The following is a 27750-nucleotide window of genomic DNA, read 5'->3' as shown; positions in this document are numbered from 1 at the left end:
TGTGGCCTGTCGTCTCGTCCTTCTCTTCAGGTATTTCAATTTGAGGTTGAAGAAAAGACAAGGTGCCGAAACTGGTTTGGCTCAGTGGATAGAGCGTCGGCCTGCGGACTGAAGGGTCCCAGGTTCGATTCCGGTCAGGGGCATGTACCTTGTTGCGGGCACATTCCCAGTGGGAGATGTGCAGGAGGCAGCTGATCGATGTTTCTCTCTCATTGATGTTTCTAACTCTCTATCTCTCTCCCTTCCTCTCTGTAAAAAATCAATAAAATATTTTAAAAAAAAAAAAAGAAAGAAAAGACAAGGTCTCCAGTCCAGTTTAGAATCGAGCAACCTCGCTCGGAACCGGAAGGATGCACGGACCCGGTTTCCCCACCGGATTCTTTATACCGATACACACACCTCCTCCCGTAGGCAGCGCTAGCTAAGTCTGGGGAAGGTATTTACTGACGTACCCGGAACTGTTTCCAAGGTTTTCTCAGGTTCTGGTTGTGGCGTGGTGATAGGTTCTGGGACCCAAGACAGCCGTTATCTTCCCAGGTTAGCGAGATAACCCCCTCCCCCCGGCCTCGGGGACCCAGCGGCAGTGATGTCTCCGGTGTCTCGCTCGCGCAGCCCGGAGAGGGAAGCCTCGGGCTCCAGGGTGAAACGCCGCAGTTCGTCGAGGAGCCCTAAACCCAGCAAATCTACCCGCTCCCCGCGGGGCCGCCGCTCTCGCTCGCACTCTTGCTCTCGGTCTGGGGATCGGAATGGCCTCAGCCATCAGACAAGTGGCCTCAGCCAAGGCTCCCGAAACCAGCCCTACCGCTCCCGCTCGCGGTCACGCTCTCGAGAGCGGCCTTCTGTGACGCGGGGCACCCCCTTCGCTTCTGCCACCTCGTCTGCCTATTATGGCGGCTACTCACGCCCCTACGGGAGCGACAAGCCTTGGCCTAGCCTCCTGGACAAGGAGAGGGAGGAAAGCCTGCGGCAGAAGTGAGTGAGACGGACACACCCTCTTGCCCCCACCTCCCTTTCTAGTTGATTTATAGTTCATCTCTACTGACTATTTGCATTTCGCTCTTTCTGCCTGCCTTGCGCCCATTTTCATCCCTTCAGTCCACCCACGACAACACCTTATTCGCTCTTTTCTTCCCTTAGGTTTTCACTCATCCTCAGGGCCCTTTATACAGTGCCCTGGTCTCCCGCCACTCCCTTCTGCCTCCTGACATGTAGCGACATGGCCAGGAGCCTCAGAACTACTGGAGTTATATAGCATTTACTTGGTTGCGCGGTTATCATTCATGAGCATGTTTTTATTTCCCAGTAGACTGACCTCTTGGGAAGGAGAAGCCCTATTTTATTGATTACAAAATTTGCAGTACTTTGTAGAAACGCAACCATTGCTTGTTGAATGATCAGACAGGTTTAAGATGATAACGGGATATGTAAGTGGAAATGTTTTATAGCGAGTTGGGAAGGATTGAGATTAAGGGTTTAAATTGAAGAGGAGAAAAACTTCTGAGACAAGATAATTAAATGAATGTAGAAAAAGTGACCTGCTAAACTGTAGATTAGGCTATGTTGAGAAAGGTCTTGTTAAGTGTTCTCAATCTTGACCATGAAAAGTAAGGTCAGGGTGAGATCAGGTCTCTAATGAGAGTGAGTATTAGAGTGGGAAAAATGGTAGTTTAAAAAGTAGAAAGAAAAGGGGTTATAATTATTACTAAGCCTTAATATCAAATGCTTACTGAGTGTTAAACTACGTGTCAGGCACTTTTAAAGTATTAAAGTCATTGAGATTAAGGTTATAACAGCTGGGAGATGTCCCCATGAATTGTTTTTTTCCAGGAGTGGGAAGTCCATAAAGCACAGGCTCCAGGATCAGACTGCCTGAATTTGAAGCACTTCTTTGCTACTTAATAGTTGTGTGATTTTGGGCAAGTTACTTAACCTCTATGAGCTTCATTTCTTCACTATTTAAAAGGGATAAAATTAACACAGTTGCTTTTAGAGTTGTCATAATTTAGTGCTCAGAACATAATAGTAGTTCTTAAGTGTTAGATATTAGGTTTTCCTGCATGGGAACAGAAAGAGTAAAAATGGTCCTGAGTGAGGTTGGAGACCTCCTCTCCAAATTAAGTTTTTCAAAAAGTGATCCTAAGGTTGCATCAATCAAAAAGCAACCAGCTTCTTACTAGACAATCCTCCCAAAAAGATTTTGGAACTCCTTGTATGAAATTTGCCTTTGTGCATTTAGAAGACAAATAATTTATCTTAAGAGAACAGATGGCAGAAGGGGTGAGAATTTAACTGCTTGCTCTTTACAGCCTATCAGGCATTCTTCCCCCACCCCCCCATTGCATTATATCCCAAGTTCAGTTATAAGTATGTTCCTTTTTAGACTGTCTGTTTCTTCAGGTAGGAAACCTGACTCTGACTGCATGATTATAATGTCTCTTTCCTTGAATAAAGAAGTAAAAAATAGTTTATTTAAACAATCAAATGAATTATATTTATATTGTAAGGTGGTTGTTGTTTTTTTAATGGAGTCACAAGCAGCTAAACTTTGAGGAACTGAGCCTTATTTTTTTTTGTTTTATTTTTAAATATATTTTTATTGATTTCAGAAAGGAAGGGAGAGGAAGAGAGAGAGAGAGAGAGAGAGAGAGAGAGAGAGAGAGAGAGAAACAAACATCAGTGATGAGATAGAATCATTGATTGGCTGCCTCCTGCACACTCCCTACTGGGATCAGGCCTGCAACCCAGGCATGTACCCTGACCAGAAATGGAATCATGACCTCCTGGTTCATAGGTCGACGCTCAACCACTGAACCACGCCAACTGGGAGAGCCTTAGTGTTTTTGTATTTTGTTTGCTTGTTTATGAGTAATAACAAAAATTAAGAGAAGAAATCACAAACATAAAACAAAAAAAATTTGTGACCTCCAAGAGTAGATAGATATGTACTTCTTTTCAAAAACAAACAACAAAAAAACTAAAAGGAAACCAGAAAGAAAACAAACCCTGTATCTCATTGAGTACAGTTTTTCTCCACTAAAACTTTTGTTTTCAGAGCTTCCTTTATTTTCTACTTCCTATGCTTCATTTTTATTTTCTTCATTAATTCTTGACTTTCAGCAAATGGAAGGTTTGACCAAACAAAAATAAAAGCTCTTTATTTTCATAAATGTGTGTAAACAAATGAAGTATTTCCAAATGTAAAACTGTTTCTGTCATATACTAGTATTGCAGAAGATAAAATGAGCAGTTGGCAGCTATGTCATGTATGCAGCAGAAAGGATGCACTTGATAGGCTCCCAGGCTGCATTTCTGGCCCAGCCTCTCAGGCTGTTTGTGGTCTGTACCATTTGAAAGTACTATCAAAACATCAGATTGTACTTGTTGAGTTTATATTTAAACCAAGTTTTTGTTAATTTACAGTTTAAAATGAAAAGGGAAAATAGGACTCAACTGGACTCCTTGAAATTTGATTATATATTTAGGAAATATAATTTATTTATGGAGTTGTAATTTACATGCCTGTATCTTCTAGGAGATTAAGTGAAAGAGAGAGGATTGGAGAATTGGGAGCTCCTGAAGTATGGGGACTTTCTCCAAAGAATCCAGAACCAGAGTAAGTGATTTAAAAATCTTTTTTGTTAATTTATCATTTGTTTAAATCCAGTCTGTTGTCAAATTTTTTGTTAAGTGAAGAACTTGAAGTACAGCTCACATTTTTCTCCTTTCATGTGATTTATGCTCTTCTACCCCTTAAGTTTTTTTGTTTTGTTTTGTTTTGTTTTTAATATATTTTATTGATTTTTTTACAGAGAGGAAGGGAGAGGGATAGAGAGTTAGAAACATTGATGAGAGAGAAACATCGATCAGCTGTCTCCTGCACATCTCATACTGGGGATATGCCCACAACCCAGGTACATGCCCTTGACTGGAATCGAACCTGGGACCCTTCAGTCCGCAGGCCAACGCTCTATCCACTGAGCCAAACCGGTTTCGGCAAAGTTTTAAAACATTGAACATACCTAAAGATTAAAATATGTTGAGAGTGCATTGGCATGCCGATAAGTTTTTTTAAATTGTTATCCACGGGTTGCTAATTTCCTAATCATAGAAGGGTTCAGTGTTAAAACAAATACATTTATATTATTTCTTTTTTAATTTAAAATTTTTATTGTTGAAAGTACTACATACAAGAGCTTTGGTTGATCTCGTACCTCCCACCCCTCCCACCCTCCCCTGCCTTTCCCTCCGAGGCTCGACAGTCTGTCCGACGCTTCTCTGTCTCTGGATCTATTTTAGTTCATCAGTTTATGTAGTTCATTATAATCCACAAATGAGTGAGGTCATGTGATATTTATCTTTCTCCAACTGGGTTATTTCGTTTAGCATAAATGCTCTTCTGGTCCATCCATGCTGTTGCAAATGGTAAGAGTTCTTTTTTTTTTCTCTTTCAACAGCATAGTATTCCATTGCATAGATGTAGCACAGTTTTATTTTTTTTTTCTTTATTGCTTAAGGTATTACATACATGTCCTTATCCCCCAGTTGCCCCCCCCACCCCACCCCCCACTCATGCCCTCACCCCCCTGGTGTCTGTGCCCATTGGTTAGGCTTATATGCATGCATACAAGTCCTTTGGTTGATCTCTTCCTCTTACTCCCACCCTAGTTTCATTTTTTCACATGTATCTGTTCAATTTTCCCAACATCATTTATTGAAGAGACTGTCTTGACTCTATTGTATGTTCTTGCCTCCTTTGTCAAATATTAATTGAGCACAATGACTTGGGTTGATTTCTGAGTTCTCTATTCTGTTCCATTGGTCTATATGTCTGTGCCAGCACCAGGCAGTTTTGAGAAGAGTGGTTTTGTAATATAGCTTGATATCTGGTATTATGATCCCTCCAACTTTGTTGTTCTTTTTCCGGATTGCTGTAACTATTTGAGGTCTTTTTTTATTCCAGGTGAATTTTTGGAGAGTTTGTTCTAGGTCTGTGAAATATGCCGTTAGTATTTTAATGGTGATTGCATTGAATCTATAAATTGCTTTGGGTAGTATGGACATTTTAATGATGTTGATTCTACCAATCCATGAACACGGTATGTTCTTCCATTTGGTTATGTCTTCCTCTCTTTTTTCAATATCCTATAGTTTTCTGAGTACAGGTCTTTTACATCCTTAGTTAAGTTTATTCCTAGATCTCTTAATTTTTTGGTGGAATGGTAAATGGGATTGTTGTTTTTTTAGTTTCTCTTTCTGTGAGTTCATTATTGATGTACATAAAAATGCCATAGATTTCTGGGTGTTAATTTTGTATCCTGCTACATTGCCAAATGCACTTATTAAGTCTAGTAGTTTTTTGATGGAGCCTTTCAGGTTTTCTGTGTACAACATGTCACCTGCACATAATAATATTGTACCATCCTTGCATCCCCGGTATAAATCCCACTTGGTCATGGTTTATGATCCTTCTAATGTAATGCTGGATCAGATTTGCCAGAATTTTGTTGAGGATTTTAGCATGTACTAGTATGTACATCAGGGATATTGGTCTGTAGTTCTCTTTCTTTGTGGTGTCTTTATCTGGTTTTGGAATGAAGATAATGCTGGCTTCATAGAAAGAGCTTGGAAGTGTGCCTTCCTCCTGAATTTTTTGGAATAGTCTGAGGAGAATAGGTTTTAGTTCTTCTTTGAATGTTTGGTAGAACTCCCCTGAAAAGCCATCTGGACCAGGGATTTTGTTTGCTGGAAGTTTTTCGATTACTGCTTCAATTTCATCGGTAGTTATTGACCTATTCAGGTTTTTTATTCTTCCTGATTGAGTTTTGGGAGCTTGTATTTTTCTAAGAATATGTCCATTTTGTCTAGATTGTCCAGTCTGTTGAAGTAGAGTTGTTCGTAGTGTTTTTTTACAATCCCTTTTATTTCTTTTGGTTCTATTGTTACTTCACCTTTCATTTCTGATTTTGTTTATTTGGGGCCTCTCTCTTTATTTCTTGGTGATCCTGGATAGAGGTTCATCAATCTTGTTTATCCTTTCAAAGAACCAGCTCTTGGTTTTATTGATCTTTTGTATTGTTTTTTTGTTGTTGTTGTTGTTTTCTTTTTTGGTCTCTATGTCATTTATTTCTGCTATGATCTTTACTATTTCCTTCCTTCTGCTCACTCTGGGCTTTTCTTTTTGCTCTGTTTCTAACTCTTTGAGTTGTAGGGTTAGGTAATTTATTACCATTTTATCTTGTTTTTAGAGCTATGAACTTCCCTCTCAGGACTGCTTTCACTGTGTCCCATAGATTTTGGATTGTTGTGTTTTCATTGTCGTTTGTTACCAAGATGCTTTTTTATGTCTTCTTTGATCTCTTTGGTAACCCGTTCATTTTTCAATAGAATGCTATTTAGCCTCCAAGTGTTTGATTTTTTTCATTGTTTTTATTGTAGTTGATTTCTAATTTTATGCCATTGTGATCTGAGAAGATGCTTGATAGGATTTCTATCTTCTTGAATTTGAAGACATTTTGCCTGTCTCCCAATATGTGGTCTATCTTTGAAAATGTCCCGTGTGCACTTGAGAAGAATGTATATTCTGTAGCTTTGGGGTGAAATGTTCTGAAGATGTCAATTAATTCCATCTGATCTAGTGAGTAATTTAGGATTTCTGCTCCTGTGCTGAGTTTTTTTGTTTAGAGGATTTATCCAGTGGTGTCAATGGGGTATTAAAGTCCCCTACTATGACTGTATTGCTATCAATCTCTCCCTTTATATCTTCCACAAGTTTTTTTTATGTATGTTAGTGCTCCTGTATCATATGCATATATGTTTACCAAAGTTATATCCTCTTGTTGAATTGCTCCCTTTAGTATTATGAAGTGGCCTTCCTTATCTCTTGTTATAGCCTTCACTTTGAGGTCTATTTTGTCAGATATGAGTATTGCAATTCCAGGTATTTTTTTTTTATTTTAATTCACCTGAAAAAAAATTTTTTCCATCCCTTCACTATGAGTCTGTGTGAGTCCTTTGTTCTGAGGTGGGTCTCTTGTAGACAACAGATATATGGGTCATGTTTTCTTATCCATTCAGCTACCCTATGTCTTTTTATTGGAGCATTTATTCCATTTATGTTTAAGGTTATTAGTGATAGGTACTTGTTTGTTGCTATTTTTTTTAAGGATAAAATAAGTTTTTATTTATAGTCTTATAGTAAAGGGGGAAGCCTTAACTTGCAAGACAATTCTTCGGCAGTATGTACAACATACTTTTTATTTCCATGGAATGGAATCAAACACGGACTGAGACTACAGAGTATACACTAGAAATCAGCAAATGCCAGGAACGGAGTAGGAAAAAGACAAAGAAATGAGGCCTAAACACACAAAACCCTTCACTGGGAGCTGCTGATCGCAGCCAGAACCAGGGCTGGGTCACCATGGGGACAGGTTCCAGAACAGTCGGGAAGGACGTGGGGCAAGGGTGGGAAGGGGCGGCACTGGGGTGCGGGTTTAGTACCAGGTAAATTGCTCTTGGTATTTACATAAAAAATCAGTTGGCTCTATTTCTTAGAAATACACACGGAAAGAAAGGAAGATTTGATCATTACTTTATGAATCTGTCGCTTTGCAATACCGACATCATCAGGAATAGGGACAATTCACTCAGATTCAAATTTCAGTAGCAGGAAATAAATATCAAAACATCATCACTGGCCCTCAATACAAAACCTCTACCCCACCTGCTCTTCCCTCCTTGCCCTCCCACCCCCAGCACCCTCTGGCGGCCACTTCACTGCTGACGCCCCCCACACCACACGAGTGTCCCGAGGCCCTCCCGAAGGCTGGCTGAAAGAAGCAGGAGTGAAACAGGCCCAAGACTGTGCTGCAACTCTGTCCCCACTTCCTTTCACACCACAAACTTCTTCAAGGATCTGGTCTTTCAACAGGAGCGATAAATAGCTTTTTAATTCTCATCACTTCTTAAACCAGTCATCTTCTTAAAGTAGAGCAGTCCACAGATTCACAAAGTCTATCAAACAGAGGCAAGGGTGGCCCGGGGAGGCCTGGGAGGGGTAGGAGTCCTCCGGGCCTGTGCCCGGCAGGGCTGGAGGAGCTGGTGGGTGGTCAGGACACCATGTGCTCAGAGGTCCGGCCGGCCGTCTGTCCTCCACAGAAAAAGCTGCCAAGTTGGGGTGTTTTGGTTTAAAAATTCCTGGTGGGAACAGGGAATCCCTGAAGGGAAACATTAAAAAAAAATAGTGGAAGTGGGGAAGGAGAACGAGAGCTGTTGTCCAAGAGCTTCTACGTAAAAATAAAATTTAAAAAAAAAGAGAAAGGAAAAAAAATAGAGTCTCTTAAATGGTTCTGAGGGTTCTAAGGATGAACTGAAAGGAGGATGAGACGACGGAGGAGACAGACAGTTTTTATTGCTGGCCTGCCCGGCAGAGCTTAGCTGGCCTCCATCCGGAGTTTCTTCCTGCTTTGGGGCTCTTCAGGCTCCGACTCTGAGCTGGAGTCCGAGCCCCCATCGAAGGCAGAGATGGCGCTGCCCTTGGCGTTGGTGTAGAGGCTGTTTTCTGAGGAAGGGTAGTTGGTCTGCAGTTGGGCACTCGACCTCGCTTTCTCCAGTGCACGAACTTGCTGCTCCAGAAGGGCATTCTGCCGCTTGAGGTCATCAATATCTTGCTGGTGTGTGTGGTTTTTCCTTCGCATATACTGGATATACTCTGTGGCTTTGTCTAGGATTTGGGCCCGGGATGCCTTCTCTCCTTGGAGTGATGGGACCGAGTCCCGCAAACTGTGAAAGCTGTCTTTGATGTGGTCCCTACGCTTTCGTTCCAGTGCATTATGATGAGCCCGTTTGTCAGCGTCGCTCTCCACCTCGATGTCATCGTTATCGCGCATTTCCTACGGCCCAGGGAGCGGCCACTGCAGCAGCGCCAGGGAAGGGGTAAGGGTGGAGGGGAGGGGGAAGTCACCGACAACAAGCAAGTCCCCCCACACACTCACTCACTCACTCACTCGCTCTCTCACTCATTCACACACACACACACACACACACACACACACACACACACACCACGGGCGAGAACCACCTCCTCACTCTGTTTGTTGCTATTTTGATTCTTTATGCCTGTGTTCCTTCTTACCTCTCTAGTTCTTCTTTTTACAGCAGTGTCTAGCATTTCTTGCATTGCTGCCTTGGTGATAATAACCTCCTTAGCCTTTTTAGGTCTGTGAAGCTCCTGATTTCACCTTCAGTTTTGAATGATAGCCTTGCTGGGTTTAATATTCTTGGATTCAGTCCCTTGCTTTGCATGACTTTGTATACTCCATTCCATTCCCTTCTGGCCTGATGTGTTTCTGTTGAGAAATCAGTTGATAGTCTAATTGGAGATCCCTTGTAGGTAACTTTCTGTCTCTCTCTGGCAGCCTTTAGGATTCTTTCTTTGGCCCTAGTTGGTTTGGCTCAGTGGATAAAGCGTCTGCCTGTGGACTGAAGGGCCCCAGGTTTGATTCTGGCCAAGGGCACATGCCCAGGTTGCAGGCTTGATCCCCAGTTGGGGGCATGCAGGAGGCAGTCTATCTCTCATTGTTGATGTTTCTATCTCTCCCTTTCTATCTCTCCCTATCCCTTCCTCTCTAAAATCAATAAAAATATTTTTTTTAAAAAAGATTATTATTACTTTGTTGTTGATGTTTGCCAATTTAATTACCATGTGTCTTGGTGTCAGTCCTTCTGGGTTCATCTTGTTTGCGACTCTGTGTGCTTCTTGGACTTATGTGACTTTTTTCTTCCCAAAGTCAGGGAAATTTTCTGTCATTATTTCTTCAAACAGGTTTTCTAGTCCTTGCTCAGCTTCCTTTCCTTCTGGCACCCCTATTATGCAGAAGTTTGTTTTATTTCATGTTGTCCCAAAACTCCCTAAGGCTCTCCTCCTGCTTTTTGTGTTTTTTCCAGTTGCTTCTTTGCTTGGGTGTTTTTCTACCTTGTCTTCTAACTCGACAATGGGGTCCTCAGCTTCTTCTAGTCTCCTGTAGAAACCTTCCATTGTGTTCTTTAATGCAGCTATGCCATTCTTCATTTCTTCTTGATTGTTACATGTGTTGGTGAATTTGTCATCCAGCCTTTTCAGCATCCTTATAACCATTGCTCTGAATTGTTTCTGACAAATTGCTTGCCTCTATCTCGTTTATTCCCTTTTCTGATGGTTCCACATATGAGTGAAATCATGTGATTCCTGTCTTTCTCTGACTGACTTATATCACTTACATGATAAGCGCCAGGTCTTTCAATGCTGTCTCAAAGGGTAAGAGATCTTTCTTTTTTACTGCTGCATAGTATTCCACGGTATAAATGTACCACAACTTTTTTGTCTACTCATCTACTGATGGGCACTTGGGCTGTTTCCATATCTTAGCTATTGTAAATTGTGCTGCTATGAACATAGGGGTGCATACATTCTTTCTGATTGGTGTTTCAGGTTTCTTAGGATATATTCCTAGAAGTGGTATCACTGGGTCAAATGGTTCCATATATAATATTTTGAGGAAACTCCATACTATTTTCCATAATGGCTGCACCAGTCTGCATTCCCACTAGCAGTGTACTAGGGTTCCCTTTTCTCCACATCCTCACCAGCACTTGTCATTTGTTTATTTGTTGTTGTTGTTTTTAATATATTGATTTCAGAGACGAAGGAAGAGGGAGAGATAGAAACATCAATGATGAGAGAGAATCATTGATCGGCTGCCTCCTGCACGCCCCCTACTGGGGATCAAGCCTGCAACCCAGGCATGTGCCCTTGGCCAGAATCAAACCTGGAACCTTTCAGTCCACAAGCAGACGCTCTATCCACTGAGCCAAACTGGCTAGCATGTTGATGTGTTGATGGTAGCCATTCTGACAGATGTGAGGTGATACTTCATTTCAATATGCATCTCTCTGATGATCAGTGACTTTGAGCATTTTTCATGTCTCTTGGCCATCTGTATGTCCTCTTTGGAGAAGTGTCTATTTGGGTCCTTTGTTCATCTTTTTTATTGGATAATTTGTCTTCCTTTTGTTAAGTTGCATGAATTCCTTATATATATATATTGGATATTTAAACCCTTTATCAGATGTATCATTGCCAAGTACGTTCTCTCATACAGTGGGCTCCCTTTTCATTTTGTTGATGGTTTCTTTTGCTGTGAAGAAGATTTTTATTTTGATGTAGTCCCATTTATTTATTTTCTCCTTAGTTTCCTTTGCCCTAGGAAATGTATCCGTAAACATATTGCTATGAGGGATGTCTGAGATTTTGCTGCCTATGGTTTCTTCTAGGATTTTTATGGTTTCATGACTTACATTTAAGTCTTTTATCCATTTTGAGTTTATTCTTGTGTATATTGTAAGTTGTGTTTAGTTTCTCTGAGAATTCATTATTGGTGTATAAAAAAGCCTTCAACTTTTGGGTGTTGATTTTGTATCCTGCTACATTGCCAAATTCATTTATTAAAATAATAGTTTTTTGCTGCAGTCTTTAGGGTTTTCTTTTTCTTTTTTTAAAAAAACAAGATTTTTTTAAAAATATTTTTATTGATATTTTACAGAGAGGAAGGGAGAGTGATAGAAACATCAGTGAGAGAGAAACATCAATGAGCTGCCTCATGCATGCCCCCTACTGGGGATCGAGCCCACAACCAAGGTACATGCCCTCCACTGGAATCGAACCCAGGACCTTTCAGTCTGCAGCCTGATGCTCTATCCACTGAGTTAAACCAGTCAGGGCTTTAGGGTTTTCTATGTACAATATCATGTCATCTGCAAATAATGAGAGTTTTATTTCCTCCTTTCCAGTTTGGATGCCTTTTATTTCTTCTTGTCTGATCACTGAGGTTAGAACTTCCAGTACTATGTTGAATAACAGTGGTGAAAGCAGACATCTCTGTCTTGTTCCTGTTCTTAGGGGAAATACTTTTAGTTTTTGCCCATCCTATCTAATAAAGCGGTAATATGCAAATTGACCATCACTCCAACACAAGATGGCTGCCCCCATGTGATCAAAGATGACCGTCAGGGGAGGGCAGTTGTGGGCGATCAGGCCTGCAGAGGAGGGCAGTTAGGGGTGACCAGGCTGGCAGAGGAGGGCAGTTGGGGGGAACTAGGCCTCTAGGGGAGGACAGTTATGGGGGACCAGGCCTGCAGGGGAGGGCAGTTGGGGGCAACCAGGCCTGCAGGGGGGCACAGTTGGGGGCCATCAGGCCTGCAGCGGAGGACAGTTAGGGGCAACCAGGCTAGCAGGGGAGGGCAGTTTGGGGGGACCAGGCCTGCAGGGGAGGGCAGTTGAGGGCAACCGGGCCTGCAGGGGGTGGGCAGTTGGAGACGATCAGGCCTGCAGTGGAGGACAGTTAGAGGCAACCAGGCTGGCAGGGGGAGGGCAGTTAAGGGTGACCAGGCCGGCAGGGGAGGGCAGTTAGGGGCAATCGGGCCGGCAGGGAGGGCAGTTAGGGGTGACCAGGCTGGCAAGGGAGGGAAGTTAGGGTTGACCAGGCCAGCAGGGGAGGGTAGTTGTGGGCAACTGGGCCGACAGAGGAGGGCAGTTAGGGGTGACCAGGCTGGCAAGGGAGGGCAGTTAGGGGTGACCAGGCCAGCAGGGGAGGGAAGTTGGGGGCAATCGTGCCAGCAGGGGAGTAGTTAGGCATCAATCAGGCTGGCAGGGGAGTGCTTAGGGGCATCAGGCAGGCAGGTGAGTGGTTGGGAGCCAGCAGTCCTGGATTATGAGAGGGATGTCCAACTGCCCGTTTAGGCCCAATCTCGGTGGGATTGGGCCTAAATGGGCAGTCGGATATCCCTCGAGGGGTCCCAGACTGGAGAGGGTGCAGGCTGGGCTGAGGGACACACACATACCCCATGCACGAATTTCGTGCACCGGGCATCTAGTTGAGTATGATGTTCGTGGTAGGTTTGTCTATATGGCCTTTATCATGTTGAGATATGCTCTCTCTATTCCCACTTTGCTAAGAGTTTTTATTAAAAATGGGTGTTGGATTTTGTCAAAGCTTTTTCTGTGTCTGTTGATGTGATCGTGTGATTTTTGTCTCTCATTTTCTTTATATCATGTATCATGTTTATTGATTTGTGAATATTGCACCAGCATTGCATCCCAGCAGAAATCCCACTTGATCTTGGTGTATGATATTTTAAATATATTGCTGGATCCAATTTGCTAATATTTTGTTGAGGATTTTAACATCTATGTTCATCAGGAATATTGGCCTGTAATTTTCTTTCTTTGTAGTGTCTTTATCTGGTTTTGGAATTAGGATAATTCTGGCCTCATAAAAAGAGCTTGGAAGTGTTCCTTCCTCTTGGACTTTTAGGAATAGTTTGAGGAGTATAGGTATTAGTTCTTTGACTGTTTGGTGAAATACCCCTGTGAAGCCATCAGTACCAGGGCTTTTGTTTGCTGAGAGCTTTTTTTATTAATGCTCATATTTCATCAGTTGTTATTGGCCTATGCAAGTTTTCTGCTTCTTCCGGATTCTGTTTTAGGAGATTGTTTTTTTCTAAGAATTTTTCCATTTCATCCTCATTGTCCAGCTTCTTGGCATACTATTGTTCATAGTATTTTCTTACAATCCTTTTTATTTCTGTGGTATCAGTGGTTACTTCTCTGCTTTTCGTTAGATTTTATTCATTTGGGGTCCTCTCTCTTTGTTTCTTGATGAGTTTGGCTAATGATTCATGAATCTTGTTTATCCTTTCAGAGAACCAGCACTTGGTTTCATTGATTTTTATGTGTGGTTTTTTGTTTGTTTGTTTTAGTTTGTTTTTTGTTCGTTTGTTTGTTTTAGTTTCTATGCCATTTATTTCTGCTCTAATGTTTATTATTTCCTTCCTTCTACTTACTCTGGGCTTTTCTTGTTCTCTTTCTAGTTCTTTAAGTTGTAGAGTTAAATGGTTTGTTGTTGATTTTTCTTGCCTTTTGAGTAGTGCTATGAATTTCCCTCTCAGGACTGCTTTTGCTGTGACTCAGAGATTTTGGGTTGTTGTGTGTTCATTTTCACTTGTTTCCAGGAAGTTTTTTTATTTCTTTCTTGATCTTCTTGGTAACCCATCCATTGTTTAGTGGCATGCTATTTAGCCTTCATGTGTTTGAATATTTTTGGCTGTTTTTACTGTAGTTGAATTCTAATTTCATTCCACTGTGATCTGAGAAGATGCTTGATATGATTTTAATCTTCTTGAACTTGTAGAGACTTATTTTGTGTCCTAACATGTGGTCTATCTTTGTGAATGATCCATATACACTTGAAGAGAATGTATATTTTCATCTTTGGTGTGAAATGTTCTATAAATGTCAATTAAATCCATATGATCCAGTGTGTCCTTTAGAGACACTGTTTCCTTGTTAATTTTTTGTCTGGAAGATCTATCCAGTGAAGTCATCGGGGTGTTAAATTCCCCTACTATAACTGTATTGTTGCCAAAACCGGTTTGGCTCAGTGGATAGAGCGTCGGCCTGCAGACTCAAGGGTCCCGGGTTCGATTCCGGTCAAGGGCATGTACCTGGGTTGCGGGCACATCCACAGTGGGAGATGTGCAGGAGGCAGCTGATCGATGTTTCTCTCTCATCGATGTTTCTAACTCTCTATATCTCTCCCTTCCTCTCTCTGTAAAAAGTCAATAAAATATATTTAAAAAAACAAAAAACTGTATTGTTGCCAATCTGTCCTTTAAAGTTCTCTATAAGTTTTTGTTATCTATTTATGTGCTCTTATATTGGGTGCATATATGTTTACCAGGGTTACATCCTCTTTTGGATTGATCCCTTTAGTATTATGTAGTGACCTTTTTTATCTCTTGTGATGGTCGTTATTTTGAAGTCTGTTTTGTTGGATATGAGTATTGCTACTCCATCTCTTTTCTTTGCCATTTGCATGGAAAAATTTTTTCCATTCCTTCATTCTGTGTGTATCCTTTGTTCTGAAGCGGGTCTCCTATAGACAGCATATAGTTGGGTCATATTTTTGTATTCATTCAGCTACTCTATGCCTTTTGCTAGGAGCATTTAATCCATTTATGTTTAAAGTTATTATTGATAGGTACTTATTTATTGCCATTTTAATTCTGTATGCCTAGTTTTTTCTCTCTATTTCTTCTTCTCATTACAGCAGTCCCTTTGGCATTTCTTGTAATGCTGGCTTGGTGGTGATATACTCCTTTATCCTTTTTTTGTTTTTTTGTGTGTGTTTTTCAGGAAATTCTTTATTTGACCATCTATTTCAGTGCTTCTCAACCTACTGGCCCTTTAAATACAGTTCCTCATGTTGTGACCCAACCATAAAATTATTTTTGTTGCTACTTCATAACTGTAATGTTGCTACTGTTATGAATCCTAATGTAAATATCTGATATGCAGGATGATCTTAGGCGACCCCTGTGAAAGGGTCATTCGACTGCCAAAGGGGTCGCGACCCACAGGTTGAGAACCACCTTGCTGGATATACTAATCTTGGTTTCAGATCCTTGCTTCCCATTACCTTGAGTACTTCATGCCATTCCCTTCTGGCCTGTGGAGTTTCTGATGAGTAATTAGGTGTCAGCCTTATGGAGTTCCTTTATAGTTAACTGTTTGCTTTTCTCTTGCTGCCTTTAAGATTCTTTCTTTGTCTTTAATTTTTGGCATTTTAATTTTGATGTGTCTGGGCATGGGTCTGTTTGTGTTCTTCTTGCTTGAGCTTCTCTGTGCCTCCTGAACTTGTGTGACTTTCCTTTACTAATTAGGGAATTTTCCGCTATTATTTCTTCAAACACGTTCTCTATCCCCTTCTCCCTTTCTGCCTCTTCTGGCACACCTGCTATTCAAATATTGTTATGTTTCACGTTGTCCCACAGCTCTCTTAAGCTGTCCTCCTGTGGTTTTTTTTTTTATTGTTTTTTTTTATTTTTGGTTCTCCAATTGAGTGATTTTTTTCAACCCTGTCTTCTAATTCACTGATTCGATCCTCAGCTTCCCCTAACCTGCTGTGTTTCTTCCAGTGTGTTCTTTATTTGTGCTATATCATTCTTTACTTCTTTTTTCATTGTTACTATATCTTTTCTCATGCTGTTGAGCATCTTTTCCATCATCATTCTGAACTCTGTATCAGATAAATTTCTTATCTCCATTTATCTCTTCTTCTGGAGAATTCTCTTATTTCATTTAGGGGTTGTTTCTTTGTCTCCTCATTTTGGCTGCCTGTTTGGGTTTGTGACTATGTATTAGGTAGCTCTGCTACGCCCCTCAGTCTCTAGTGTAGGACAGTGTCAAATACTGTTTCTGTCTAATTAAATCAGGCAAAGACTCAAAGCCTCCAGAGACCACCTATGCTTACAGACTGTTAGGATTTCATCTTGAATTGCCCTCAGGCAGTTGTCCACTGGTGTGGCGAGTTTTTTTTCAACAGGATGGGGTAGTTGCTTCTGCCTGGAAGCTAATTGTTATTCTCAGTCTCCTATTGGGCCTCAGAAACTTCACACCGCGGGGCAAGTTATTTTCCAATAGGGTGGGTTAACTGTCTTCCCCCCCAGGCAAAGCTGCCTGTATAGCTAATGTCTACATGAGAAAAATGTCCTCTGCAGTGTGAGGGAATAACTCAGCACAGAAAACTGGAGTGTCTGCCTCCTGAACTCTAACCCCCGAGTCCTGATCCTGGCTTCTGCTCACACTACCAGTCCATTCTGCCCTCCCTCTGCCAGAGCACAAGGTAAGTGGCTCCTCAGGGAATTTTGTGTGTTGGCCCTTTAAGAGGGTGCCTTAATTTCCAGCCATCAATTCCTGACAGGCAGCAACCTTGCTGCTTTTCACAGCCAGATGTTATGTGGATGCCCTGACCAGGAATAGAACCCCTGTACGGGTCAGTGCTGCAACCAACCGAGCCATACTGGCCATGTCCTTTTTTATTAATCCTCACCTGAGGATATTCTCTCCATTGATTTTTTAGAGAGAGTGGAGGGGAGAAAGAGAGAGAGACATCAATGTAAGAGAGACACATTGATTGGTTGCCTCCTGCATATGCCCTGACCGGGGCCAAGGATCGAGCTATAAATGAGGTATATGCCCTTGACTGGGAATCAAACCTGCAACCATTCAGTCTACAGGATGACACTCTAAACACTGATCAACCAGCCAGGGCTCCATGTCCTTTTTTTATGCTGTTGAAATTCTAAGTTCCTTGAACATCCTTATAACCAGTGTTTTGGACTCTGCATCTTGTAGATTGCTTGTCTCCATTTTGTTTAGTTTTTTTCCTGGAGTTTTGTTCTGTACTTTATTTGGGACCTGTTTCTTTGTCTCCTCATTTTGGTAGCCTCCCTGTGTTTGTTTCTATGTATCAGATAGAGCTGCTATGTCTCCCAGTCTTGGTAGAGTGGGCTTATGTAGTAGGTATCTAGTAGGGCCCAATGGCACAGTGTTCCTGTTCACCTAACCTGGGCATTCCAGGTGCACCCCTTGTGTGGGCTGTGTGCACTATTCTGTTGTAATTGAGCCTTGATTGCTGTTGGCAGGGCACTGGGAGGGATTCACACACACACACACACACACACACACACACACACACACCGCCGCCCCCAGGCTACTTGGCTGCTAGAACCAGCTATAAGTACAGCAGAGGAGCTGCTGTGCAGTGGCCAACCCCACAGAACAGGACTCACTTCAATGGGGCTTTGGTGCCCCCTGAACCCACCCTTTGAGTGTGTCACTTGTGAAGGTAGTTGGGTAATAATCCAGCATGGTATGAAGCTGTCCACCAGGTATGCTGTCTCTGGGGCCTCCTGGAAGGTGCATGGTCAGCCACAACCTGTGCCCTACCTGGGTCCACTGACATGAGCTACTGCAGATGGCTGCTACTTGTGCTGGGTTTGGATGTACCCGAGAGAGGCCAAGCTGCAAACCAAGTCTGGCTGTCGTTAATGCTGGGCCTGGGACCACTTAGCAAGAGATGCAGGATACAAAGAGGCTAGGTGCTGCTTGTTTGAGATATTTTAGGAAAGTCCAAAGCATGAGGCAAGAAAGCAAAGCCACTGGAAAAGGCTTTGGTGGGCCTGAAAGTTGGGAAGGGTGGGGTCTCAAGAAATCACCAGGACAGAGCAAACACTGTTAGCTTGATGGAGACTGAGATATGGCACCCACTTGCTGGCTCTGTGTGGCGAGATTTCAGCAAGGGAACAATGGCCTCTGCCACCACTTCTGTCTGGGAGAAAGCTGTGGTTGTAGGAAGTTTCAGCCCTTGCCCTGATGCCAGAGAATTTATTTTCTCCCCATTTGTCCCCGATGCCTTTTGAGTTGCTGCCCCAGTGCTGAACCTCTGAGTGAGTGAGTCTGAGTAAGTCCATTTGTAGGCCCTTTAAGAGGAACCCCTGGGTCTTCAGCATCCTTTCTCTCACTCAGCCACAACCTCTGCTTGCTTTGACAGCCAGGAGTTATGGTACCTTTTCTTCCTGGCACTGGAACCCTGGGTTTGGGGGTTTGGTGTGGGACTGGACCCCTCGCTCCTCAGCGGGGAACTCTGCAGCCAAGGTATCCCTCCCAATTTTTAACTGCCACACGTGGGTGTGGGGCTAGCCCCGTGGTCGGCAAACTGCAGCTCTCGAGCCACACGCAGCTCTTTGGCCCCTTGAGTGTGGCTCTTCCTAAGCCTTAGGAGTACCCTAATTAAGTTAATAACAATGTACCTACCTATATAGTTTAAGTTTAAAAAATTTTGCTCTCAAAAGAAATTTCAATCGTTGTACTGTTGATATTTGGTTCTGCTGAGTTTGCCGACCACTGGACTAGCCCATTCAGTGTCTCTGCCTCTCCTACCAGTCTCGATGTGGCTTCTTCTGTGTACTTTTAGTTGTAGGACTTCTATTCAGCTAGATTTCAGGTGGTTCTGAATGATGGTTGTTCTGTAGTTTAGTTGTAATTTTGATGTGGTTGTAGGAAGTTCCAAGTACCATGTTTACCTATCCCATCATCTTGACTGGCGCACCAGTTTTCTGATTCTTATAACTATCTTCTTTAAATTCAGCTCTGATGAACATACACCAGTAGAGGATGAAGAGCCAAAGAAAAGCACCACTTCAGCTTCTACTTCAGAAGGTATTATTTTAAGTGCAGAGCTTTTTTATTTAGAAGTTTAAAAATAAGTTTATAAATAGTTGAACATTAGGCTTTACTTTTATTCAAATTGTCTATTACATTCCTTTTCAGTATTTCAAATACAGTAAAATTCATATTCAGTAATACTTCTTTAGAAGTTAGTTTTTATTTGTATTTTATGTAGAAGAAAAGAAGAAGAAGAAGAAGTCTAGTCATTCAAAAGAAAGGTCCAAGAAAAGGAGAAAGAAAAAATCATCCAAAAGAAAACACAAGAAGTATTCTGACGATAGTGACAGTGACTCTGATTCTGAAACAGACTCCAGTGGTAAGAAAGTCAACATCATTCTGCAAAGCCTCACTTCAAAACTACTTTTACTTCTTAAAGTTTATTTCAGAAGTAGGTTCTTAAAACAATAATAATAATCAAGAGTTTTTTAACACTTAGTGACTTTGTGCCCAGCACCCTACTAAATGCTTGCTAATTAATCCACACAGTAACTGTAGGGTACATCTTAGAGATGGGGAAAGGGAGGCACAGAGCAGCTTAAAGTACCACCCTCAAGGTCACACATTTTGGATTCAGACCTAAGCAGTATGATTGTTTGTGTGTAGTTATACAAGGCCCATGGCACTGAACCAAGTTGGGGTTGGGCTGCAAGGCGTGTGATGCCAAACCAAGCCATACAGGGCTGCATCAGCCCAGTGGAGCAGCTCTTTTGTGTAATTCTCACACTCAGTGGGAACCTTTGTGCAATTTTCAAAAAGTTACATATAAAGGTCCCCCATCAGGCTGGGAGCTGATTTAAGGAAGGAAGATACCCCCTGTGGGGTGACACATCAAAAAGCCACCTTTTTTTGTGCCCAGTGCTGGCTGATGATTGACAGAGGGTGCCTCCTCTAAGGAAACATTACACAAAGGTGCCCCTTCCTCTCATGTTACCTGGGTTTCCTGGCCTCCATTGTCACTTTTGTTCCTCGTTGCTGGGAAACTGGACTTTCTTAAAGCACAAATCTGAACATCTCAGTCCCCTACTTAAAATGCTTCATTTAGTTGCTCTTCATGGCCTTCAGGGTAAAGTTCAGACCTTGATTAATCCACTCTAATCACATATACTCTCTCACTTTATCTCAGAGCATCCTCTGTAGCTTAATAACTACTTTCTGTCTCCTCAATATCCCATGTTCTTTCTCTTGATTTTGTTACTTGATACAGATAGTCTGTCCGCCTGCAATGCCAGTCTCTCCCCACATGCGGCTTGGCTTACTCATTTCAGCAATTGGCATGCATTACTTTTGTAATAAAACTGATTTTATTGTATTTTTTTTTCTTTAAAAACTGATCTTAAAAAGAAGTAGCTTAAGAGTCACCTTTGCCTGGCCAACAATTCCTCAACCACCCTCTCCATATCAGTCTGATTTTGAGACTCCTGTAGGCCCAGAGTCCCCCAGGCTTCCCCCTATCACTCCAGATTCTATTTATCTCTTCACCTCTGCCTCCTCCATTACACTGAGCTCCTGGAAAACATCCCCCGCCCCCCAAAACACAAGTACCATGTTTTGTGTTTTCTCTCTTTCCATCATGAAGATACCTAAACATTCAGAAAGGTAAAGAGAATAGTATAAAACCATATACATATCACCTAGATTTTAACAATTGTTAGTATTTTGAAATATTTGCTTCAAATATGTTTTTCTGAGATAGTCTATGTAAATTACAAATATCACACTGTTACCCCAAGGATTTCTATATACATCTCTTTTGTGACATTTTCCTATTTAATCACAATATTGTTATTTCATGTAATAAAAATAATAATATCTCATATCACCAAGTACTTAGTGTGACTTTAACTTGTATGTCCCCAGTGCCTAGCATACTTCCTGACAAGTAGCAATAAATTAATTAATTAATTCTGTGTAACAACAAATAGAACAGCAATGGATATTTATCTACTCAAAAGTATCGGGGGTATAGAGTTAAATTTTTAAAAAATTTCTAATGTGCTTTAATTCGCAGATGAAGACACAAAAAGGAGATCAAAGAAAGCCAAGAAAAAGGAAAAAAAGAAGAAACGCAGATCGTCAGTTTTTTTTTCTTTAATTTTTATTATGGAAAAGTTCAAAAATATATAAAATTACATAAAACAGTAAAATGATCCCCCATGTAACTCTTGCCCAGCTTACACAATTACCAACTCATGGGCAGTCTCCACTGCCCCCCTCCATTATTTCGATACCAATCCCAGATATCATTCCATCCATAAACCATGTTTCTCTAAAAGATAGGCATTCTTTTAAAAAAAAAAAAAACAAAAAAAAAACCCTCATAACTACAGTACTAAAAATATTTAACAATAATCTCAATTCTTGGTAGTTTTTTGTACAGTATATTTAAATCAGGCTCCAAGTAATGTCATAAATTGCCATTGATTTATATGTCTCTTACATCTCTATCCTCTCCTGTTTTGTTCTTGCAAATTGTTGAAGAAACCAAATTGTTTGTCCTGTAGAATTTCCTGCAGTATGGATTTTGCTGATTGTATTATCATGTCCTTTTAACATGTTCTGTCCTCTGTATTTATAAGAGAAACCTACCCTCATCAACTATTTGGTAACCCTGAAGTACAGTTTATATAGAAAGGACAGGATAATTGCTTACTTTTTAAAAATTCTTTATTGTTGAAAGTATTACCTGTCTCCTTTTTCCCCCATTGACCTCTCCTGACCTCTCCCAGTCCACTCCTGCCCCCAGCACAGGCCCTCACACCCCTACTGTCTGTGTCCATTGGTTAAGTTTATATGCATGCATATAAGTCCTTTGGTTGATCTCTTACCCCCCAGTTGCTTACCTTTTTTGTTTTATGAGTTTTTAAAATAATGAGCTGGGTTATTTTAACATCATTATGAACCCAAGTATTGATATATGTTTAATGTTCTTTAATCTAATACACTTGAAATTATTGCTGCTCAAATTGGTAAAAGCTGTTTTTTAAACTGCTTTATTTTTGTTATCTTTCTATATCATGAGAATTTTATTTCATTTTTCCCTTTAGGGATCTTGTTTTTATAGTGAAACATAATTTGGTTAAATAAGTTAGAAGATTTTTAAATTAAAATTCTCTAAAAAGTTTGAATAAGCTGAGAATTCAAACCATTTTAATCAGTCTTTTCATTGCCTTGAAAAAATAATATACCCTTTAACATGGGAATATTCAGTCAATTTGTATCGACTTATAATAATTACAGGAAAAAATACAAGAAAAAGAAGTCTAAGAAGAGCAGAAAAGATTCCAGTGACTCAAGCTCTAAAGATTCCCAAGAAGAGTTTCTGGAGAATCCCTGGAAGGATAGATCAAGTAGGTTCTTCTGATAGACTTTGACTCAGAACAGATAAAACATTAAATTAACCAATTTGTCAAAATGTGAATTATTTTTCTGAACATCTTTCATGCAGAGCCTGAAGAACCCTCAGATTTAATTGGCCCAGAGGCTCCAAAAACACTTGCCTCTCAAGATGATAAACCTCTGAAGTAAGTTGACAGTGCATTTACAAAGTAGCTTCCCAAAAGTAGGGCCCTAACTTACCTTTCCAAGCTTATCTCCCTCTGCTCCCTCATTTATACCCCAGGTTCCAACTGAGCCGAACTAAATTTTCCTGTGTTTACTGTGCACTTTCCCACAATGTGCCTTGTTTCCCTTATTTCTTCCTCCAACATGCTTTCCCTATTTTCTTCAGCCCTGTTTTCCTCAATACCTTAAATGTCTTCCTGTTAAAATCCTTACCATCCTTCAAAGCCCATTTGAATAGGAGGGGCATGTGCTGATTCCCAATACCTCTACAAGTAGGTGTGGTTCCTACCCCTCTTTCTTCCTTTAATCCTCATAGAATTTTCTATTTCTTTTGTGATATGTATTATATATTCTACATTGTATTTCAGTTATATTCTTATTAATACGTAAATTCTACAAGATCAGAGATTATTTTTGGTTAATTGGTATTTAAGAAGTGTTCAATGAATTGAATGAAGGGATGATAGGTTTTAAAGTCCCCTTGAATGAAAGGTAATAGATAATTGTGACTGTGTTATTGGTTAGAAGGCTAAACAGTATGTTAAATTTGAGTTATATTATTTCTTTACTTTTGCTTAAGGAAAAGAAATTTGCTGAAAGAAGCAGTAAAAGCAGTACCTGTAGGGATAAATTTATCCATAATTGTAAAATATGAATATATACATACTAACACCAGTTCTTTTGTTCTTCCAAAATATCTCTGCACTTCTGGGTTAGTTACATAGGTTACTAATTAAATTAATTAATATTGGGCTTCCTAGCATGCTTCCACTCAGCAATTGTTATTCCTAATGTTTGCTGAGAGTAAATGAATTTTTGTGTTCTCTTTAGATGATGAGGTTTTTATAATGAACCTTTTCTGAATTCTGAATTACTTTGTAGCTATGGCCATGCTCTGTTACCTGGTGAAGGTGCAGCTATGGCTGAATATGTAAAAGCTGGAAAACGTATCCCACGAAGAGGTGAAATTGGTTTGACAAGTGAAGAAATTGCATCATTTGAATGCTCGGGTTATGTAATGAGTGGTAGCAGGTACGTTCTTGGCATTGGAGTCAATTTTTATGATGAAATCATTTCCTTTCTCACTACCAGGTTTATATTTGGTGATTGATTTTCATTAAGTGATCATTCCTAATGAAAAGTAAAGTATTGTTTTAATACTGGATTTATTAATATAAATATAGTTGTCTAAAATTCTAAGTATGTATGCACCTGAGCTTCAAACTCATCTGTGTCAAAGAATCAGTTTTTCTAGTATCCTTTCTTATTTCATATTTTGGTATAGATAGTTTATCCTCTGCAGGATATAGTTAAATTCAGCTATTTATCACTGCCTCATGAGGAAAGCATTTTCATAAAACAATGTTTCCTGGTTTCTAAGTTTGCTTCTGTGGACTCAGAAAACATGGACTCTCTAGTTCTCTGAGAATGAAGAGCAGAAAAGGATTATAACAGACATCAGGTTCAGCATTAGGGAATGAATATAAAATTAGGGAAAAGAAAGCAAAGTACCAGGAAGAACAAGGAGAATGAAAAGGGCATCTCTACCAAGATCAAACTGAAGTTTGGATTTTCAAAAACCTTATAAATTTCTAAAGGTAGATACGTATTTTAAAATAAAATTGAAGGCAGACATTTGCAGTACCCCTGAAGCACTTCCAGAATCTTATAATTCTGAGACCCAACATTTAAGAATATTATATCTGAGGATCAGCACAATAAGATAAAAAGAAATTGGAGGCATAAGGACTGGAAATGAAGATATAACACAGTCACTTTTTGTGAATGATATGGATTGTTTATATAGAAATCCTAAAGAACCTAGAGATAAGGACTTATTATGAAGCTTACAGCACTTTCAAAAGTGTTGGGGAACAAATGAATTGTTCAATGGAATAAAATATAGAGTCCAGGGACAGAGTCATGCATGTATGGAACTTAGGTATATGAAAGAGATAGCCTATAGGATCACTGGGGAAAGAAGGAACTATTCAGTAAATGGTTCAGGAAAAAAATGGTTATGTGTATGGGAAAAGATGAAAGTAGAACCCTATATTACCATATTTAAAAATCAGTACAGCTAGGTTAAGAACTTAAATGTCAAAAACAACTTTAACACTCAGTATAAAATATGAGCAGATATCTATTAGAACTTGGGGTGGCGGAAGTGTTTTTTAAAGGACAAAAATACAAAATAACCATAAGATAAAATATTGATAAATTTGCCTAGGTTAAAAATACGAACTTTTGTTCATCAAAAGGCATCTTAAAATAAGTAAAAAGACAAGTTCCAAGCTGAGGTAAGAAAGAAGCAATAAAAATATATTTTTTAAAAAAAAAAAGAAAGTGGGAAAATGATACAAAGAGGCATTTGTCAGAAGAAGAAATATATATGAGCTATAAATACATAAAAAGATGATCATGCCTGACCTGCGTGGCTCAGTGGTTGAGTGAGTGTCCACCTATGAATCAGGAGGTCATGGGTTCGATTCCCAGTCAGGGCACATGCCCGGGTTGATGTTTCTACTTCTCTCTCCCGCTCCCTTCCTCTCTGAAATCAATTTAAAAATATATATATATATATGTTTTAAAGATGGTGGATGTGGAGAGAGCAGAGTGCCTGAATAATGGCTCCTCTGTGTATAACACATCCAACAGCAACTTGGGCTTACTCCTCACAGATGGCAGGATACCATGACCTTCCTGAGACATTACGCCATTTATATATATACTAATAAGAGGGTAATGTGCTAATTAGACCAGGAGACCTTCCGGACGACCTTCTAGACAAAGCCTTGGTGGTGGGGCCAAGGCAGAGGCGGTTAGGGGCAATTAGGCCAGGAGGGGAGGGCAGTTGGGGTTGATCAGGCTGGTGGGGGGGGAGGGCAGTTGGGGGCGAGCAGGCCAGCGGGGGGAGGGGCAGTTGTGGGCGAGCAGGCTGGCAGGCAGAGTGGTTAGGGGCGATCAGGCAGGCAGGCGAGCGGTTAAGAGCCAGTGGTCCCGGATTGCGAGAGGGCCTAAACCGGCAGTTGGACATCCCCCAAGGGGTCCCAGATTGGAGAGGGTGCAGGCTGGGCTGAGGGACAACCCCCCCCCCCCGCACAAATTTTGTGCACCAGGCCACTAGTGTGTGTGTGTGTGTGTGTGTGTGTGTGTGTGTGTGTGTATAAAAGATGTTCATTATCATTGGAAATGGAAATTAAGAACACACTGAAATACCATTTTACTTGCATTTGATAAACAAAAGTTCACAGTTCTAACAATACCAAGCATTTGAGAGAATGTGGATCTACAGGATCTCTTAAATATTACCAGTGGTGGTGTAAATGGGTATAACCACCTTGGAAAAAAGTCTGACATTATATTGGAAAGTTAAGCATTCATATACTTTTATGACCCAGCAACTCCATACCTAGATACCCAAGAGAACACTCTTTCCCATGTACTAGGAGACATTTACATAGATGTTTATTACAGCATCATTCACATAGCACTTCCTGTTCCAGTTAAACTACTCACTGTACCCGGAGCAACCTAAATACATTGTCATCTCCTTGACTCTCCATCTTGCCACTCCCCCACTGCCAGGGTTCTTGTTCCAGCATTAAGAAGGGTTCAGCAATCTGGAGAAAGGCTGTGTCTAACTTAATAAAGAGTCCAGAGACAAAATATAATTTTGAAAGGTATTTGGGGGTCAGAGGAGCCTAGCTTAAGAAATTAAGATTTCCTCGTCTCAGGACCCCATGCTTTTTATTAACACGAATTTTCCTGAGGCGAGGCAGAAATATATACTTCAAAGGGTAGGGTTTCATATACAGAGTCCATTGTCAGAATGGGGAGAATTAGCCTACGGCTGTTCAGGTGTTTGGCCAATAGGAGGCAATAACATGTAGGTTAAGATGTCCTGAGCTGTCTGGTAGAAGGAATCAACCCTTTTCAGGTTTGGAGAAATACCTTCAGCCATTCCCAACAGGTGACAACACATGTGACTCAGCCCTTGTTGAGCCCCCAAGTTCCATCAACCTTTTGATGAAACTCTTGCAATTATGACATGCTGGAATTGGCTTCTGGCACCCTACTTTCACACTAACCTGAAATCTCAGTTTTCTCTATTTTTCTAGATAGCTCAAGCTTCATCTTGAACTGACTGTATAGGATTGGGTACATATACATAAAAGAGGCAGGGTTTCATGAAGTTTTCCTTCTAAATAAACAACCTTTTGAATATGTAATAGTTTCCCTCTGCCCCTGCCCCTATACTTTCCTGATTTGGATCTTGTACTATATCCCTTCTTTATTTTCTTTGAGCTGCTAAAGGAGTTAAATTCAATTGTAGATTTAGACTTGGTTCTTTTGGTTGTATGGTAAATTTGAACCTTGAAGAAGTTCCACCTAATTGATGACAGCTTACATCTTTCATCTATCCTATTATTAATTCCACAAAAGCAAATTCCACATATCACCTAGGAAGTTTAATACAATTTGCCTGTTTCTGGTTTGTGGGGAAGCATGGGACTTGGTTGGAAGGTCTGGAAGGAGGAATCTCTGAAAGGTTGGAGGTCTCTGGGGGACCTTGAAGAAGGCGGCAGCCCCTGCCTTGACTTTTCCAAACAAGTCTGAGCCCCCAGGTGTTTACTTAGACATGTCCTTGCTTAAAGGACGCATGTGTTTCCTCAAGGATGCTCACCCTACTGATAGTATCTAATAGTTAATTTTAGTTCAAGCTGTTGTTACAATAAAAGCCAAAGGAGGCAGGTGAACAGGCCTATTTGCTCCTAAAGCAAACTAATTCCTTGGCCTCTCTTTCACAGAAACGTGTGTCAAAGCAATCTGTTCATCCATCGCTCAGGGTGTGCTGATCAGCCCCAGCACTGGTTGTTTTACTGGAAACAGCAGAACTAGACTTATGCTCTTAGTATTTGAAATTAATGACATTCACAATGTTGACAGGACATCAGAGATCATTAATTGAATACTAGAAATAAATCAAAGGACATGGCAGATAAAATGATCTTTTGAAAATATAACCCATTACAAAAATAGTTTCTATTTGTCAGATTTTTAAGTAAATCACTCTGTATTAA

At 40.7% G+C, this 27750-nt stretch overlaps 2 protein-coding genes across 2 annotated transcripts in view; one reads left to right on the top strand and one right to left on the bottom strand.

Moving 5' to 3' along the window:
- Nucleotides 1-442: 442 nt before the first annotated feature.
- NKAP (NFKB activating protein) overlaps nucleotides 443-27750 on the top strand; it is a 29660-nt gene continuing 2352 nt past the window's right edge. The window contains exons 1-8 of the mRNA XM_081081285.1: nucleotides 443-972; nucleotides 3533-3613; nucleotides 19026-19096; nucleotides 19281-19421; nucleotides 21114-21177; nucleotides 22343-22452; nucleotides 22551-22626; nucleotides 23549-23698. Coding sequence (XP_080937411.1) covers nucleotides 587-972; nucleotides 3533-3613; nucleotides 19026-19096; nucleotides 19281-19421; nucleotides 21114-21177; nucleotides 22343-22452; nucleotides 22551-22626; nucleotides 23549-23698 — 1079 coding nt within the window. The 5' untranslated portion in view covers nucleotides 443-586. The remainder of the gene's footprint in view (nucleotides 973-3532; nucleotides 3614-19025; nucleotides 19097-19280; nucleotides 19422-21113; nucleotides 21178-22342; nucleotides 22453-22550; nucleotides 22627-23548; nucleotides 23699-27750) is intronic.
- LOC308511275 (protein max-like) lies at nucleotides 7581-8991 on the bottom strand. The gene has a single exon (XM_081081294.1). It carries the CDS (start codon nucleotides 8886-8888, stop codon nucleotides 8433-8435), a length of 456 nt encoding a protein of 151 aa, XP_080937420.1. The 5' UTR covers nucleotides 8889-8991; the 3' UTR covers nucleotides 7581-8432.

The sequence above is a fragment of the Myotis nattereri genome (assembly GCF_964212035.1).
Source record: "Myotis nattereri genome assembly, chromosome: X".
In the NCBI taxonomy this organism is placed as follows: domain Eukaryota; kingdom Metazoa; phylum Chordata; class Mammalia; order Chiroptera; family Vespertilionidae; genus Myotis; species Myotis nattereri.
The sequence above is the reverse complement of the archived record's forward strand: the minus strand, read 5'-3'. Positions and strand labels throughout refer to the sequence as shown.